Source organism: Aquarana catesbeiana, linkage group LG07, assembly GCF_042186555.1.
Source record: "Aquarana catesbeiana isolate 2022-GZ linkage group LG07, ASM4218655v1, whole genome shotgun sequence".
Classification (NCBI taxonomy): Eukaryota; Metazoa; Chordata; class Amphibia; order Anura; family Ranidae; genus Aquarana; species Aquarana catesbeiana.
Genome location: NC_133330.1, coordinates 69,218,528 through 69,238,397, shown reverse-complemented (window position 1 = coordinate 69,238,397; position 19,870 = coordinate 69,218,528). Strand labels below are relative to the sequence as shown.

General features: G+C 41.3%; 1 protein-coding gene across 17 annotated transcripts in view; it reads left to right on the top strand.

Moving 5' to 3' along the window:
- CACNA1D (calcium voltage-gated channel subunit alpha1 D) overlaps positions 1-19,870 on the top strand; it is a 524,402-nt gene that overhangs the window by 345,104 nt on the left and 159,428 nt on the right. For all 17 annotated transcript variants that reach the window (XR_012235243.1, XM_073592294.1, XM_073592295.1 and 14 more), the window contains exons 15-17: positions 2,274-2,394; positions 8,512-8,626; positions 18,032-18,101. Coding sequence is in view for 16 of the 17 variants with exons in the window: in XM_073592294.1 (XP_073448395.1) it covers positions 2,274-2,394; positions 8,512-8,626; positions 18,032-18,101 (306 nt within the window). In the remaining variant the exon portion in view is untranslated. The remainder of the gene's footprint in view (positions 1-2,273; positions 2,395-8,511; positions 8,627-18,031; positions 18,102-19,870) is intronic.

Here is a 19,870-nt window from a genome sequence, read left to right as displayed (position 1 = left end):
TGTGTACGGGGCATTAGAGTCTTTCTTACTTGGTAGCAACTGAAGTTTCAGCAGGATAGCAAGACAAAAACTTCAATGAAAACCTAACCCTTCCCACTCTATTAAAATAAGTGCTTTTGTTGCGGTCTCTCCCAAATTACCCATCACTTCCTGTCCTTCGACCCCATGTCAACAAGTGGTTCTAAGCTTTCCTGCTCTCTTCCCCACCCTCTCCACCTAAAAAAAAAATGTTTTTGGTTCAAGATAGTCTATAAAGCTCAAATGTCATTGGCTGCCAGGGGCGATATCTTATTATATTGACTTCATAAATCAGTCTGTATATATTTTTTTGGATGTAGCCTTCTGACTTAGTTATTTGTCCTTTTTCTATATCCATTCCTTCTTTTGTTGGAATACGATTACTGCTTTATTTTTTTTCTATGAATAGTTTTATGATTTTTTTTCCAATTATCTTCTATTCTTAGAGAATGCTGTTGTTTTATTCAGGATAACAGCATATAAAACCTATTCTTTTACCAGTAATTCAGTGCTAATGTTAAATATACACATGCACAGTTGTGTATTTTTAGAGCCATTTAGTGACTCTGAACATAGCAAACACGGAATAGCTTTCTTTTTATAGCCACATTACTATTCCTGGTCTTTTTTAAGATCCGTAACTCTCGATTGTCTCACTTGTAATGTTATTTTTGTGCTATATGAGATGTCTGTTTCGTGAAACGAAGCTTGATTTTATTTAGCCTACTCTCATTCTTTCATTGACCACAATGGCTTGAAATCAGATGGATTGCACAAAGGATGTAAGATCATAGAATTAATTAGCTATAAACACAAACAAAGCATGCATACAGAGTAAGAATAGCTATTGTCAACAGCCGTATTGGTTAGTAGAGTTTATAAGACCAGGTAAGGGATAATTCATCTGTAATGTACTATAAAGGTAGTATCACTTGTAATATACTTTGTGGGCTATATCGCTCCTGATAGGAGCCATATGGTGGGCATGCCAGCCAAAAAGCAAGTTGAACATTGCCTCAGGTGGTACTTTGTAGGGGCAGCAGGGAAATATTTATGCCTCAGGTTTCTCTTCTGCTTCTGTCTTTCATGCAGTAAATAGACAGGCAGTGAGTAGTCATAATTACTGTAGTTAGCTGTCTTTTAAAATATAGTCACAAATTAGGGACAGAACCTTGGATGTGAATAAAAAAATTGTTTTATTGGACTGACTTTAAATACTCCTCTAACTAAAACCAGTGGCTATAAGTGCCGCCCCCCCCCCCCCCCCTCTTTTCTCATATAGTAGGGGGGGTCCAGTGAGATGGGTTTTTTCACGTTTTGACCATATATATCTATATCTATACTCGTCCGTCCTTTTTTTTCTCTTTCCCATTACCCAGTTGGCGAGCTAAGCCTCTCCCTGTGAGACCCTGTTTCCCTCTACCCATCCCCTATCCCCTTTTCTCTGTTACTCTGGGGAATATTCCCCAGATCCATGTTTTCCTATTTCCAGATTTTAAAAAATTGGGTGACATCGCAACATTTGGTCCACAACCTTACCTACCTCTTCGATAATATCTTTTGCTATACATGTACAAATTGCCTTATGGTATTGTTGAAAATTGGTATTTGTCATGCCTTTAGGACTTATCTATTAACATTTTAATGCAATCTTTTTTCTGTTCTTTCCAGTGACCATGACTTGTATAATATATTTCCATTGATTTTTGTGATGCAACCGTTTCTTAAATAAAGAATAAAAAATAACAAAAATATATAGTCACACGTCTTTCGAGTTCAACCAACTACAAACCTGAAGTTGACCAGAGGAAGCATGACCCAATTTGCTTTAACAGGGAAAAAAAATCCTTCTTAAAATAAATTCTTCCTCAAAACGTTATATTTTCACTTTAAAGCTAAACCCCAGGCAAGCAGCAAAATACAGTGTTCAAATACATATAAGAAGCTGTTTTAACTGCCTAGGGACAGCTCTACCAGACAGTAGAAACAGATAGTGACCTTTTGGGATATTGGTTCTTTAATGGGGGAGTACCATCGTCCCTTTATTTTAAACAAAAATGTCCATACAGTGACACATCCATCTGCATCTTGCACAGTGGCATTTGTTGACTAGAATTAGCATACATGAATTAAGTAATGAAATAATTCTATCCTTAGAGATAGTCTTTAAGCTAAATATTGTTGATTGTAATACATTTTTTTATAATGAATGTGCATTGATCATGTTATAATTAACTATGATTATGTCTTTTTAGATACTAACAGGGGAAGACTGGAATGCTGTTATGTATGACGGTATTATTGCCTATGGTGGACCCGCATCTTCAGGAATGATTGTCTGTGTATACTTTATCATACTGTTTATCTGTGGTAACTGTATCCTTCCTATCACTCACAGGGACTTTTTTTGTGAACTGATTTTTCCAACTGTATTCTGAAACATTGGTATATGGTTCTTACAGGTCTACATAGATGGTCATGTGTATTGAAAGATATTTGTAAGGAGCAACTCATGTTTGAGCAATAGCAATCTGCCAATACATCCATCATATCTCCCAGTTTTAGACCTTGAGAATGAGGGACGCCTGAGGGTTACAGCACCAACACGCTGGCCTGTCCAGCTGCATCCCCTGGAGAACAGACCTGGGATGAAAGAGTAGCTTTTCTTTCCCGTCACTGGCCTTCATCAACGCCACTAACTGTGCTGACTGGCCGTGGCGCGTTGCGATGATTGATTGTTGGCTTCCAGGGAAGTGGGCGCAGACAGCACATGACAATCAGCAGGATTGTGGGAAACAGCCCAGATCAACAGTACACTAGGATTTTGTTGCAATCCCTGGATAGTCTTGGGGAATCTGGGTGCGAGGTATGCATACATACATACTGTATACAAGTCCTTGGGCAGTGAGGCCTTCCTTTTACTATTTTGTTGGGATTGGCTGCTTATAACAAAGCCTACCAACTTAGGTGTCTTTCTTCTTGATGCTTTTAAAAAAATATCATGTTGTTAATTTAAAGCTGGTTGGTATGGAGAGGTGACCATGTCAGAAGGAGGGCGCCACCATCCCTGAATAACAAGTGCAAACAGAAAGAAAATTTGGTGTATTTTGGTGGATTTTGTATATTTTTGTATATTTTTTTTTTGTATATTTGGTGGCTTTTGTAGGCACCAGGTAAGTAATTTTAAACAGACATCACAGCAATAAAAAATATAAATGACATTTTATTGAACATACACAAGGTTTAAAAAATTATGCTGGCTGTGCATAATATAACAACATAGAAAATAAGGAGTCACTCAGCACTTATAATCCCTAAATGTTTCGCCCGTTGGGGCTTCCTCAGGGGATGTGTTGAGGGACCAAGCTGGATATATCTCTAAGTAGAATAAACATACAGTTAGAAACCATCAACAATAGTAACTCGAATTATGTAATCAAGAAGAAAAAAAAAGAGATGTTAGTGACTGTCCATAGCTAGGTAGTGTAACTGCCAACTGATAAATAGTTACCTGTTATAAAGATGCAACCAGGAATAGGAAAACGGACATTGCGCTGTACAGGAAAGGGTTTGGCCTGGGTGGGCCCAAATAGGGGCCGTAGGGTGTGCCTGCTATATAAAGGAATAATGTGAATAGGATGGTGAAAAAGAAAAGAATGTGAAAAAGTGAGGGAAGAAAAGGGAGGGGGAAGGGGGGGGGGGAGGAGGAAAAAGGGGAGGGATGGGAAAAGAATGAATGAGGGGGGAGGCATGAAGAAAGGGAAGTAGGGAGGGAGAGCGGAAAAAACAGAAAAGAGAGGGGGGAGAAAAAAGATTAGGGGGAAAGATGGGAAGAAAAGAGGGGGGGATGAAGAGTAAAGAGGGGTGGAAACAAGGGGAAATAGAAGAAACTGGGAAGGGGGTGTGGAAGGGGGGGGTGGAGGGGAATTTAAAGTTGTTAATTTAAAGTTTTTTTTAAAAATAGCTACCATGGAAAACAAATTGGGATTTTTGGTTTACCTGTAAAATCCTTTTTCCCGGAGTAGATCACAAAACGAAATGCCTCCTTCTTAAGGGGCAAGAGTGTGCTTTTCCCCACAGTCACCTTCTGGATAGAGACATCTAAGGATGGTCCAAAAAGGCATCCGCCCTCAAAGGGCATCCTCTCGTTTTGCGTCTTGCAGAGAAATTTCTCCAATCAGCACTTAAGGTAAAGGATCCTTCTTATGTGGACAGACATGGTGCCCACATGTAAATGCTGCTTTTTGAAGTCTTCCAAGGCATCCATTGAGAAAATCAAGGTTGTCATAAAGTCTTCCAGGAGCTGCCGAATAGCAAGATCTTCTGGATCTGAGTCTCTGGAATGGAGCACATACTTTGCCCAGACATTAAGGGCTTGGCAAGCTCTCACTGCAGGCTGCAGAGCCACTCCTACCAGAGAGAAGGAACCCTTAAAGAGGTCCTCTAACCTATTATCTGTATTGTCTGGGACTCCCAGGGTCTTTTTTAAGTATAAAATAGCTTGATCGACAGCTGGAGAGACCCATTTCTTGTAGAATTCCACCTCCACAGGGTACTGGTGAGCAGAATACTTAGGTGGTGAGCTCAAAAAGCATACATCACTTTGTGTACTAGGGAGGGTGCATTGGGAAAGACTTGGAAATTTTTGGCAGCTGCCAGGGTCCCAACCAGTGGCTTTTGGGGAAGAAGATTCCAGCAGCTGAAACTTAAGGTTACATAGTTACAGTGTTTATAAGGTTGAGAAAAAACACTGGTCATTCCTGTTATGTTATGTGTTTGTATGTGTGTGATTTTTTTATTCATTAGGTTAGTGTGTATCACATCTGTCAGTAAGTCCAGTGTGGTCTTCTGTATCTTAGACCACCCCTGGACCCTGAGATTTCTCCTCAGAGGACTCATCCACAGATGATTCCTGATCCTCAGCAGCTTCTACCTCTTCCTGAGGAATTTTAAAAGGGGAGGAGGGGAAGGAGAATGCCCATGTTCGCTTTCCAGGGTTCCAAACCAGTGAGAACCACTATGAGCTGATCACCCAGTTCAGATTTGGCTGCAGAAAATTCCTACCTTGACACAAAGGAAGTCGAAGACTGTGCCCCTAAACCAGTGGAAATACCAATAAAGCGCAAGAATTCAAAACTAATCTGACCTTTGGACAAACCATTGTGGGGTGAACTTTGCAGGGGGTTCTCCCTACCTGACAAAGGGATTTGGGAGCCCACCCCATCGTCCTTTTCCCCACATTTTTGCCTGTGTGAGGCCATGGCTTGCTGAGGGTTAAAGAGGCCTGTGAACCCCAAAGTAAAAGAAGCGACCCAGCTGAAAAGAGTGTCTCCCTAAGCCAGAACATCCCTAGTAGACAAATTCCCAGTACTTACTGTGCCTGGATAAATAAGCTGCAATGCTGCTGTGCATGGCTGTAGGCAGACACTGAGTAGGCAGAATAATTGTGCGATTTGCTCTATATCCCCATGCTGAGTAGATCAGGTGCTGCAAGATACATATACTGTGCCCAGGAACCAATGAAGTCATTGAATACATGTTTAATACTTCTTCTTTCCAGGCTTATGCTATTGATCTCCACAGTTTTCAAGCACTACACTGGTTTTCTGCATCTGCTTACTTCCAGGCTGTCAAATACTTGCTCCCTGGCTGTATGCTTTGGTTTCTTTTACTGGATCCTATGTCACTATTTGTCCTTTAGTGACGTAGGGATCAGCAGAAGGAACCACATTACACAGAGGGAGATCAGGCATCAGTGCACCAAAAACTGTCGGATACTGAAGAGTTTCAGACACACAGGGCAAACATAGAAACTAGTGTTTGTAATGACTGACTAGATTACCTGTTTACACATCTGTACCATAGCGCAAAAATCTGAGATACATGGTAGCTCATAGAAACTGATTAAATATTGGCTAAAATGTATGATCGTTTCAATGCTTTTTTATAAAGCTATTAGCTTTATAAAATTAGCTTGATAGCTTGATTTAAATATTCTCATCAGTGTCTGATAATGTTTTTATTTGTTTGTATTTGTTTGCAATTATATATGTACAGGAGGGTGGCCATATATTCATATTGTGAGCACAGTCTCTGCTTCCTGCTTTGCAGCACTACACAGTGGTTGTGCTGTACTGCTCATTCTCACAGTGGAAATCTATGGGGTTGATTTACTAAAACTGGAGAGTGCAAAATCTGTGCAGCTCTGCATAGAAACCAATCAGCTTCCAGTTTTTTTTTCAAAACTTAAAGCATTTGTTACCCTAAAAAAAAATAGATCCTGTTCCCTTAAAGCATGTTATAAAGCACAGTGCTTATGCTGTATAATTTGGCCTCCTGTATCACCTAAAATACCTGGTTGATCCTGCCAGTTTCTGCCCCCCCACTCGTAAGCTGACCACGGTTAATTACGGCTGCTGAGCCCTGACACCGTGATCAGTTTACATCATCCACAGCCCTGATCTCTGCTCTCCTGTGTCTCCCCTGTCCTCCTCCCCCTCCCCTCCTGTCAGCTAGTCTGTGTGTGGGCTGCCCCTCCCATCCCCTTGTAGCACTGTTCCGAGCAGTGCAAACAAGCACTGCCAGCCCCACTGCTAGTATAACCTGTGGTATATACTGCATGAGGTTTTGTAAAATATTTCTTCAAAATACCTTGTTCTTTCTCCCCGATCAGCGGTCACGTGAGCGCCCATCGATCTCTTCCTCTGATGTAAACACTAGGGAGGGAGGTCATGTGACCGCAAACGTCAGAGGGAGAGTTCGACCCCTCCCTCCCTAGTCCATACATCGGAGGAAGAAAGAGACGGGCGGTCACATGACCGCTGATCTGGGAGAAGGAATAAGGTAGAAGATGAATTTTAAAAAACAGCATACAGTATATACTACAGAATATAATAGCAGTGGGGCTGGCAGTGCTTGTGTGCACTGCCTTAACAACCCCTAGAACAAGCTGAAGTTAGAAGCTGATTGGCTATTGTGCTCAGCTGCACCAGATTAAGCACTCACTAGTTTTAACCCTGGTTTACTCTGGTACGATTTGACATGTCAAATCGACATCCTAATTGGTGCGACGCTGCATTTGCGGCGCCGCACCAATTTCAAAATTAGTTTCTGTACTACTTTTTGCGATTTCGGGCTGCGAAACCTGCACAGATGACTCTGAAATCACAGCCGAAATAGGGACTTACATGCGGGAGTGAAATTGTATGAGTTCAGCTGAACTCACACGGCTTCATTCCCGCAGCTCAGTGTGAACCTGGGCTCAGTATATCAACCTCTGAGTCGGTTGACTCCTTGACAACAATGCATCACCCATATGGCTGATATTCTGGCTTAGCAGCTGGTAAAGTGAAAGTGTTCTTTGGCCATAATGTCAGGTGTAGGACATAAGCTAATTAACACATTTGCAGCTCTCCCAGCAACACAAACTTGCTGGGAGAGCTGCAAGCTAAGCTGGCCATACATCAAAAGAATTTCATTCACGTGTTCACATGTAAATTCTGAAATTTTTTTGCCAGAGCATTCAAACTTGCCATCAATGAGTCAACTGATTTTGTATGAAAGCCCTTAAAATTTCCTGCTACCTGAAAAGAATCTCAGATATATTAAACAGTATTGTGTACTTAGAACATGCGCATTACAATATGAACGTATTTTCGGGAATGAAAAAAAGAAAATTCTATCCTACTTGTTCAAATTTTCTGATCAGAACGATGAAAACAATTGTCGATATGACCCCAATAGCCATTAGGAAATGAGAAAATTATATGGATTTCTAAATTGTTTATAGATTATTTAGAAATCTTAAAAGTTAATTCTCATAATGAATGTTTGCAGAGTCAGTAATAAATCATTACTGAATGGCAGTACAGTAAAACCTTGGATTGCGAGCATAATTCGTTCCAGAAACATGCTTGTAATCCAAAGAACTTGTATATCAAAGCAAATTTCCCCATAACAAATAATGGAAACTCAAATGATTTGTTCTACAACCATTTATTTATAGGTCCCTCAGTTTATAGTCCATATAAAAATATTATGGCAATGTGATAGGTTGTGTAACCATAAAATGTCCATCCACAAATGGTAGCTTCCACAAGGAGATTAGAAACAAAATCCAGCAGGAGCTACAGAGTATAAAAGAGAAGAGAGGCGCCTCTAAGTGTAGAATATGTTGCTAAATGTTGTACCTTCATTTAATGTAACTATATTGCTACACTTAGAGGCGCCTCTCTTCTCTTTTATACTTTTTTGTGACATGACAATACTTGTATATCAAGACATTGTTTGTATATCAAGTCAAAGGTTATTAAAAAAAATTTGCTTGTCTTGCAAAACACTCTCAAACCAAGTTACTCTCAAACCAAGGTTTTACTGTACTTGAAAATATCCATATTCAGGCTTCTAATTGCAAATGTTTGTTTTGTTTATCGAAGCCCTTGGACGAGTAGACTATATATGAAAGGGTTACGTTCCTAAACCTTTGCATATCAGATATTCTACTAAATGTCTTCTTGGCCATTGCTGTGGATAACTTGGCAGATGCGGAGAGCCTAAACACTGCTCAGAAAGAGGCAGCCGAGGAAAAAGAGAAGAAAAAGAGTGCAAGGTATTGTGTGTTACAAGAAATTGTAATTCTTCTGAAGAAAACCGTCTGTCCTTCAGTTTCCTGGAATTTCTGTAGGCAGTCTTGAATATGTAATAAATATATTTTACTCTTTTATCTGTAGTATATGGCTTTTCCAATTATGAATACTCCTTTTATCTAGTTAAGGAATAAGAGCGCTTTTAAACCATTCTATATGTTTATATAGATAAATCAAGCAAATATAGCATTGTACATGTTCCCTTTTTTGTTTTCAGGGACATCAACTGGGTTCATAACTAGTTCTAGTTTTCTAATTTTTCTTGAGTCCCCGGTAGACATGACTACATCTTGAACAATATTAAAGAAAGAATCACTATAAACCCTCTAGATGTTGATGCTCTGTAGGTTGGCTCATGATTAGCTGGGAGGGGATCAGCAAGGATGCTTTATGCCGCGTACACACGAGCGGACTTTCCGGCAGACTTGGTCCGGCGGACCGGACTCCGTAAGACAATTTGATCGTGTGTGGGCTCCAGCTGACTTTTTTTCCCAAAAGTCAGATGGACCTAGAAATAAAACATGTTTCAAATCTTTACGACGGACACGAGTCCGGTAGAAAAATCAGCTCATCTGTATGCTAGTTCGACGGACTAAAACCCACGCTAGGGCAGCTATTGGGTACTGGCTATGAACTTCATTATTTTAGTCCGGTCATACGTCATCACGTATGAATCCGTCGGACTTTGGTGTGATCGTGTGTGTTCAAGTCCGTTCGTTTGAAAGTCCGGCGGACGTACGCTGCAAAGTCCGTCGGAAAGACTGTCGGACCTAGTCCGCCGAAAAGTCCGCTCGTGTGTACGCGGCATTAGGCCATTAATATCTTGTTTTTTCGATTAGCCAGAGCGGGAACAGCCATAGATGCTGAACCGGCTGAATTCTGAGCCATCCATGGGCAGCTTTATTCTTTGTTATCCTTTGGCACAATTCATTTTGCACATCTTTACTTTTTAAAAATAATTTTTTTTTTTTGGTTGCAAAAAAAATTCCAAAGAAGCAAAGTAACAGTTTACATTTGTAGCCAATATTTTATCACAAAGGTTTTCTGATAAAAAAGGCATTGAGGTTCTTTAAATAAGGAATCAGTGGGGCAGTTTTATTTATCATTTAAATCCTAAAGCTAAATTGGGTGAACTTAGCTTTACGATTAAAATGATATATCAGTATATACATTATTAAACTGGACCTCCAGTCAAAGATTTTCATTTCTTTTGTAATCTGCAATTCAGGGTTAGATTCTCTGTTGTGTTTTTGATAGTAATATTTGTACTGGTTTGGGAGATGTTTGCGCAAGTCTTGTAATGTTTGGTACAGAAATTGCTGTTTCTCAGCAAGTGTAGGTGTAACTTAAGTGCTACAACCCCCAATTCCAAAAAAGTTGGGACACTGTATAAAATCTACATACAAACAGAATGCAAAGATTTGAAATTCACATAAACCCTTATTTAATTCACAATAGAAAATAGAAACATGTCAAACGTCTACACTTAGAAAATGTACTGTTTTAAGAAAAAAATAAGGTAATTTTGACATTGATGGCAGCAGCACGTCTCAATAAATTTTGGACAGGGCAACAAAAAGCTGGCAAAGTACAACCTCAATTCCAAAAAAATTTTAGGACAGGGCCTTTTTTACCATACATCCCCTCTTTTTTTTTTTTTTTTTTTTACCAACACTCTGTCTGGTAACTGAGGAGATCAGTTGCTGGAATTTTGGGACAGGAATGTTGTCCCATTCTTGCCTAAGCATACATTGCTCTAAAACCTGGATATATGTTTCAGCATTGATGGTGCCTTTCCAGATATGCAAGCTGCCCATTCCATACTCACTAATGCACCCCCATACCATCAGAGATGCAGACCTTTGATCTGAGCACTGATAACAACCTGAGAGGTCCCTCTCCCCTTTTTAAACCCTTTTATGTTACCAACCTGTTGCCAATTAACCTAATTAATTGCTAAATTTTCTTCCAACTCTTCTTTGTTAGTACCACTTACTTTGCTAACTTTTTGTTGCCCTGTCCCAACTTTTTTGTGATGTTTTGCTGCCATACCTTATTTTTTTTTTCTTAAAATGGCACATTTTCTCAGTTTCAACATTTTATATGTTTTCTACTGTCTTGTAATGATGGAACCTTAGCACCCAGAGGAGGACCAGGCATCCACCAGACCCAGAGGTGTTGGTAAACGGTGGTGGCCATAGTTGTACAAGAGAACAAAGATTTATTGTCGGAAAGGTAAGTATTCACTTTCTGCTTTTACAGGCTGCTTTTAGTTTTATTTCAGGCAGTTAGTAACTACGTCACTTTATATAGGAACTTCAGTTGCACAGATGCTCTTGTTACGGAAATGGAGGAGGGGGAAGGATTTCTGCAAAGGAAGTCCCAGCATCAGGGAGAACAGTAGTGATTGGACAAGGTTTCCTAACCTGCTTAATCATTTTGATTCCAAATAATATTTTTTTGGGAATTTCATGTATTGCCTCATAGACATTGGATTGTTCCTAATTCATGCAAAGTAGGCCAAATGTTAACATTGTTATCTAATGACAATGGACACCTTAAAATGGGAGTAAACTCCCATGGACGATTTTTACCTATAGGTAAGCCTATAGTAAGGCTTACCTTTAGTTACAGTAAATATCTCCTAAACATGCACGGTTTAGGAGATATTTACTCGTGAAGCCTCCGGCGACATCACCGGCGGATGCGTTTTGAAGGAATGGCATACCGCGCCGTTACTTCAGAGCCCTGTGCTGTGAACAGTGGCTCCCATGTGCATGCATGGGCTTGACATCATCGCGGCTCATCCAATCAAGGACTGGAGCCCACCAACCTGGAAGGAAGACCGGGCAAGGGAAACCCTGTCAGTGGTGACAGTGTGCCGCTGGAATGTTTCGTTTTAAGGTACGTTTCACATAATCTGCTAGTGTACAAAGCACACTAGCACATTATAACTTTGCCTTGCAGGTTTTAAACAGAAAAACACGGTTTACTACCACTTTGAAGTGCCAAATTGCTAAAAAGCAATGTTTCAGTTTTTGGTAGATGCAGGGAAGTTAACGTGGAACTAGACTTGCCTTCTCTCCAGTGCTGCTGTGTCCTGGAGCTCCACGACAACCACTGACATCTTTGGTCATTTTCATTGGGCAGGCTGAGATGATGTCACACCTGCTCATGGGAGTACATTCATCAAAATTGTACACTGAGCTGAGCATGTGCAGCTCAGTGTATAGGACGTACGTATGGGTGGGCTGGGAGTTAGGGTACCCAATGCAAGAGAACAGCAAACACAGAGCCCAAAAGGAGGTGGCCATTATTACATTTTCCAGAGTAGCAAGTATGATGACAAGGATGCTTGCAGAACACAGTTGATGGCAGTAGTATTAACACGGATGGCAACAGGTGCAACAGTCCTTGCAATATCAGGCACAGTAACACATGCAGTTAACAAACACAGTAAGCAGAATGATGAACTCTCCTCTCTGGCACAGAACAGTATTCTGATACAGATATTAGTGGCACAGGTGTAGCGCAAGGCAATGCAGCTAAGCCGGCTTGTACCAGGAGATGGCAGGACCCTAAAGCAGATATGCAGGAGTATACCTTCAGGCACAACACAATTAATACCTACTTTACAGGGACGGCATCTGCTGGAGAGGTGGCTGACTGGCAGGCTGACACAGCAGTGTCTCAGTAAAAATAGGCAGTTGAGCAAAGTAAGCCTTTGATATGTAAACACAAAAACGATTCCTTTTGTCGCATTCCAGTGATTGGGGCCACAACCGCATGAAATTCATGTGGTTGTTGCACGGGGTGCTGATCAACTTTCCCAGGTTAATGCTTGTGTAAATGAGCCCTGAAAATGCATAGGGGTTGATTTACTAAAACTGGAGAGTGCAAAATCTGGTGCAGCTTTGCATAGAAACCAATCAGCTCCCAGGTTTTATTGTCAAAGCTTAATTGAATAGGCTGAAATTAGAAGCTGATTGTTTACCATGCACAGCTGCACCAGATTTTGCACTCTCCAGTTTTAGTAAATCAATCCCAATGCATTTTGTCTTTAAACCCACCCTTATTATTTCATTGAGGCAATTTGTTTTAATCTTAATTCTAAGTGGCATATGAAAAAAAAAAAAACTTTGCAGCTCTCATTGCATATAATTTATATTATTTATCAGCTTGTAATTAGAAGGCATAATGACCACAAAACAAATCCCAAAGAAAGTAAGCTCTTCCACGCAGCTGTCCCCCTCTGCTGTGACCTTATTCTGCGTTATCTCCGGAGGCTCAGGTAATCTCTTCAGAGACTCGCTGGGGCTATACACTGCTGAACTTGATAGGAATTACACAGCTTAGAAGCAGCGTGTAAATGATCTGCTCTGATTTTTCTTTACCCCTGATCCGCAGGTGGGAATAATGGTATTAACCGACTTTCCGCCTCAGGTTTGCTGTATCGCAAAACAGTAAATGGTACCTGTGTCTTGTAGTGGTTATTTAGCTGAAGTGTCACTGAGAAGAGAAAATGACACCTCCTGTGACTAGTATAGATGATTATTGTAATTATCATTAATTTACTAAGTGCCAACCTATTCAGCAGTGACATTTCTAGCACCCACTATTTATATCAGCTAAAGCTGGAGCTGCATCAAAGAAATCCAAAGTGCAATATGTATCTCGATTTCCAACTGTAGACCTGAATCGCTGCAGTTACTAGGAACGCCAATTAGGCTCCTTGTTATAACACAGAGGGGAGGGGGGAATTTATCAAACTAGAGCAGACAGAATCTCAAGCAGATATGCATTGCAACCAGTCAGCTTCTACCTTCTGCTGGTTTACTTAAAAGAGAAGTATGTTTTTTTTTTCATATTCATACTTACCTAGGTGGATGCAGCATCAGTATGATGCTGCATCTGTCCCCTGGCGCCTCTGCACTAAGAACATAGCGATCAAACATCGCCGATGGCTTGGTTCTCACAGCTCCCCGAGCAGAGAGCTGCTGACTGTCAATCAGCATCTCTCCGCTCTCCCCCCCACGCTCACTGGAGCGCTGAGCTGTGGAGGGGCGGGGAGCGGCCATCTCAGGCTCACAGTGGGGAGCTGCGAGGCTGAGACAGGCATCAGTCCAGGCACCTGGCGGATCCAGACTTCTGATTTTTGTGATGTCAGCAGAGAGTGGACTCCAGCCCGTTCTGTGCTGAAAACTGGTCACAGGAGTGCATAATGAATTGCACTCCTGTGACCCATAGGAGAGGCCCAGCCAAATGAGCTCAGGCTGGACTCCTTTAACATCCCTGGCGGTATGATTATGTCAGATTTTTGATGCTCAAAGCGGTACAATGTTTTGCATGGAAATTTGGCATTTTATATTGTAGGCCTTCAATTCTTAGGAATAACTCACTTAAATCTGTCCAAACAAGAGTCTAGTAGACAGCCCGGGTATGATAAAGTTTGACACACAAAATCATAAATTATAATAAAATAAATAACTAATTATAACAAATAATAATATTAAAAATTATTAAATAATGTAATCAAATCAAAACACTGAAATTTGCTCAGTTGCAGAATTGTCGCTGTCATTACTTTCAGTGTTTGATGACGGATTTCCCCACAAATCACTATCGCTCAATTCTGCAAATGTTCTAATTTACTATCGCTGTTTTCTAGCTGGTCTAAAACCGCTTTTGATGTAAAGGGACACTTTTTGGTTGCTATGGACAATCTCCAGTTTCCAGGCAGAAAGAACAGTATATATAATATAAAACTGCATGCAGGGCATGGGACTAAGCACTGGAGACAAAAGGGATGTGAAAGAATGTGATACAGTAATGTAATCTGTAAGATTACAGTGTACTGTATGTGTAATATGTTTTTAACTTTTTGAATTTGGCGCCATTCAGGACAGAGCTCGCACACACAGCGGGGGGACATCGCAGGATCCTGGGGACAAGGTAAGTACACTGCACTAGGATCCTGCAATGCAATCCCGAGAGTGGCTCGGGGTTACCGCTTTTGGTACTGAAAATTCACCCCAAGCCAGACTCGGGAATACCGCCAGGGAGGTTAAACTTTGAAATGAAACCTAAAGGCTGATTGGCTGCCATGCACATCTGCTCCAGATTCTGTCTGCACCAGTTTTGATAAATCCCCCCCCCCCCCCCGAAAATGTGCACAAGACACAGGACAGCTCTGACTTTTTAATATTATCAAAAGGTATGTTTTTGCACTTACTGAACTGATATAACAAGATGCTTTCAATGGTGTATTTTACAGACCAAAATGGAGCAAATTACAGAAGCTTATTGATAAGGGTTACATATAATTCTCAAACTGTGTAATTCAAGTGACTTCACATGGCTGTCTCTTGTTATAGTAGTATTCTTTATAGCCAACATGAAAAAACAGAGAGCATTCACCCCAATAGTAGTGAAAAGCCGCAATCCAAGTGTAAAACCAGGGCTTGATTTACCATTAGGCACATTCTATATTAACTTAACATAGTTCTAAACTCAAAATGTGCTTGGGCACACCTTAATTACCCCATGCCCCCCCCCTCCCCTGCAGTACTGCCGGGTTCCCTCCTCTCCCTTCATACCGACTGCTGCTGCAGGTGCACAGGGGGATGTTTCAGGATGGTAATTTACTGGCCCCTTCCTTTTTTCTATGAACACAGTGAATGGTCAGTACCAATGATTCACTGGGGTTGATTTACTAAAACTAGAGAGTGCAAAATTTGGTGCAGCTTTGTATGGTAGCCAATCCGCTTCTAACTTCAGCTTGTTCAATTAAGCTTTGACAATAAAAACTAGAAGCTGATTGGTTTCTATGCAAAGCTGCACCAGATTTTGCACTCTCCAGTTTTAGTAAATCAACCCCACTGTGTTCATTCATAACTGAGGCATGGTAAACTGTTACTATGCTTTAGTTTGTGATTGAACAGGACATCACACATGACAGAGTAATTCCCACTCATTCACTGTCCAGTGCACCTGAGGCTGCAAAGAAAGGGACTGGGGAATATCTGTCCTCACTGCCATTCTCTGTCTCATAAGTGAAACAGCAGGAGTCTGTTTAGACCCCTGACATTTCATCAAAACTCCCCAACTCAAAACCCCCAGCTCCTGAAAAAAATTGTAAAAAAATCCCAAAACATAACATTGTAAAAAATTATAAAAGTAAAAAACTACTGACACCATCCACTGCTCTACTGACACCATCCTTTATCCCACTGACAAAGTCCACTGCCCTATTGACACCGTATACTGCTCAACTGACTGATACCATCCACTGTCCTACTGACACCAACCTCTACCCTACTGATGCGCCCACTGCTCTACTGACTGATACCATCCACTGTCCTACTGACACCAACCTCTACCCTACTGATGCGCCCACTGCTCTACTGACTGATACCATCCACTGTCCTACTGACACCAACCTCTACCCTACTGATGCGCCCACTGCTCTACTGACTGACACCATCCACTGCGCTACTGACACCAACCTCTGCCCTACTGACAGGCCCACTGCTTTATGTACGCCATGCACTGCTCTACTGAAACTGTCCACTGCCCTATGGATACCGTCCATGTTTTAATACACTTGAACATGTTTGTTTGCTTTTTGTTAGAGACATAACCAGAATTAAAGGGAAACTAAACTGAAAAAGTAGAAAAAAAATGCAAGCAGACAGGTTCTTTATTTTTTTTTTTTAGAGTGTGTGCGTAGCTCAGTGTAAAACTTGGCATACCTTTGCACCAGAGGCGTAACTTGAACCTTCAGGGCCCCACAAGAAAGCATGAAGGGCCCCCCTGACCCCCGACCGGGGTCCTTCCCACTGATCCTGAGGCCCTTTACTCTAATGCCCTGTACACACGAGCGGATTTTCCGTCGGAAAAAACTTGGATGGTTTTTCCGACGGAATTCCGCTCAAGCTTGCCTTGCATACACACAGTCACAGAAAAGTTCTCTGAACTTTCGACCGTCAAGAACACGGTGATGTACAACACTACGACAAGCCGAGAAAATGAAGTTCAATGTTTCCGAGCATGCGTCGGATTGTTTCTGAGCATGCGTTGGAATTTTGTGTGTCGTAATTTATACAGATGATCACATTTTCGGATAGGAACTTTTTCTGACCGAAGAATTGAGAACCTGCTCTCAATCTTTTGCTGGCGGGAATTCCACCAGCAAAAGTCCGATGGAGCATACACACGGTCGCATTTTCCGACCAAAAGCTCTCATCGGTCTTTTGCTGGCCGAATTTCTGATCGTGTGTACGCAGCATAACTGCGGGATTCTTTATTATGACCCCGCAGCAGATCCTTTCTGCTCCCTACGGTGGCAGAATGCCAGGGACCAGTTGCAAGTTTGACCTTTGGGACCCTGGTAGTTCTGCCATTGGTGTCGGTATTTTTTTTTTCATTTAATTTATTTATTATTTTTTACCATGTTATGTTATTTTGTTTTTACAATTTTATTTTTAATTATTTTTTTTACAATTTTTTGGGGGCCTCTGGTCAATGTTCAGGGGTCTAAACAGACCTCTGATGTTTTACCTTTGAGACAGAGAGAGGAGATTGAAGACACAGCTCTCAATCTCCATTTCACTGAATGAATGGACAGGTATAGCTGCCTGCAGGAGGGAGAGGAGGAGAAGCAGGCTTTCAGCGGCTGCAGGAGGAACATGGAGGGAATCGGTTCCTCTATATGCCACCGCCCCTCCTATCCAGGTGTACAGGGGGGCTGCACAGCCCCCTGGAGCATGGGGCGGGGTCCCAATTGCAACCCCTGTAGGTATGCCCCTGCTTTGCACCTGCTTTGCACCAGAGTGAATGAACTTCTGTGCGGATACATGGCATTTACATCATTCCTGCTTGGCTAATCAAGATGGGTGAAGATCCTGAACCTGACAGAAGACAGGGAAAAGATGTCAATACTGGCAAGAGAGTGAGGGGAGTGTAGTTCCACTTTAAGAAGAAATTTTATAACACACCAGAACAATGCAGCCCCCCCAAGATCCATTGCCGCAACATTCATAAAATATTGTTGGTTTAGTGACAATGGTGACCAGGACAAAAAAAGAAGGCAAACCTCCCCAATGGGAACACAGAGAGCAATAAACACCTAACAGGGGTTCTTACTCATCTTCACTGTATTTAAATAAAATAAAATTATTTTGACTAGAGTTACTTTAATAGCCTTTCAATGTATATATACTTGTAGCTAGAAGTAGAGATACTGAATGTTATCCATATAGATCTGTCTGTACAATTTTACTGATCTCTGTACTTGAATTCATTAACACCGCAGTGTTCTTTTGACTTTTTTTGAGAAAAAATACAATAAAGTTAAATCACATTTGTAGGAAAGAAAGTCTGGAGAAACGAGATGAAAAAAAAGCAGAACATGACCGGAAAAAAGCAAATGATGCAAAGGTAAGAACACTGTGTATGATTAGCAGGAATTTTGAAGTGTATCAAGGAGACCTTGAAGAGTAACCTCTAAAACCTCACAGTGCTCTTCAAAGGCAGTTGCCAGGATAATCACCAAGTGCTCACACTTTTAGCAGTGGCAGTTGGAATCCCCTCTTCAAGTAATTGAAACCTTCCGGACCCTGGTGTATAATTTAACCACTATAAGGGTAACTCCACTTTCGTGGAAAAAAAACATAAGGACATTTTAAAAAAAATAATATAATAGCATATGCGACACAAGTCATATTGTAATTGAATTTTATTAAAAATTACCTTTCCTTATCAATCTGCAGCTCTGTAATTTTCTGTAAAATGCAGTATGGCTACCCGGAGGAGTTCTGTACACCAAGTTGTGTACACAACACCTTCCAGATATGTCATTCCCTGCTTGTGTGATTGACTTACTGATTTTCCCAGAAGTCTGCACTAAGATACAAATCAGATTTTTCGGCATCCCCTGCAACAAAAAAATGTATTTTTGGTGAAAATCACAGAAAAGGGGATGCAGACCTTGCAGCTTGTCTCATTAGTGCCCTGCAAGTGCAGCAGCTGACTGATAATTCTAAAACCACTTCCATACACTCACTCTGAACATGGACACGGACAAACAAATAACAAAAGGTAGGAATCTGCAAAGTGTGTTAAAATCCTTGCAATGTACATATATCACCCAGAGGGGAATGTTTTTTTCTCAACAAAAATGGAGTTACTCTTTAAGTCACAGAGACTTTTCCTCCTAATACCCACCTTGGAGATATTACAATTTTATGACTGTAACTAGAGTAGGAGGTTCTTGTAACAGCCATCTAAGAAGGGATTTCCCCTCATTATGGGTGGAATTTCTCCCACTTTCTTTTGGGACAGGAAGTGACAGGAAATCTTCCTAATGAGACGCTAGAAAAGCAACTTCACATTCATTACCCAAGATTAAAAAAATAAAGATTTAGCTTTAGATATACTTTAAAGCGGCACTATGCTCACCTTCTCTCCGGTGCTGCAGTTTTCGCCTGGTGAGCTCCTGGTGCGGATCTTTGGCCTTTTTCACTTTTTCATAGTTCAGGCCGAGATTATGTCACTCCCACGTATGCACGGGAGTTCATTTATCTTAGCATTGCCAAAATATTACACTAAGCTGTGAGTAAGGCCTCTCGCACACTGCTGCCTGAAATTGCTCAGATTTCAGGCATACAGTTGTTTTTTGTACTCATGCCATGCTACCTGCTTGTGTGTGCATACTTGCAGATACGCGGAAGAGATAAATAATCCTTCCTAGCTTTTTTTTATCCAGTAATGTCTGAAGCTCATACATCAGTACAGTGTGCAAAGTGCACAGTCTATTTTCCTTTAGTAAATCAACCCCAGTATGTCTCTTCTGCTTTGAAAATTGGCCACATTGTAAACATGTGGTAAGAAGCCTAGAGATGCTCTCTGGTGATTGAAATGTGAGGTAACTAATAAAAAGCTACGAGCAGGCAGCTCTTTATTGCGGGAGAGACATGCAGTGGCGGTGCGTCCATAAGGGCGCACAGGCGCCACCCCCTTTCTCCTGCCACCCCTTCTATGACCAATGGATAGATTCATGCATTGCATAAATCTATCCACGGTCGCCGCTGCCATCCCGTATTCGGGCGCCTGGCCCCTTTTCGGGCACTGGGTTCCTGAATTACAGCGGTGGGGGGTGTTTTTGAAGCACCTGATTAGAGCCTTAAGCTCTAACAGGCGTCAAAAAA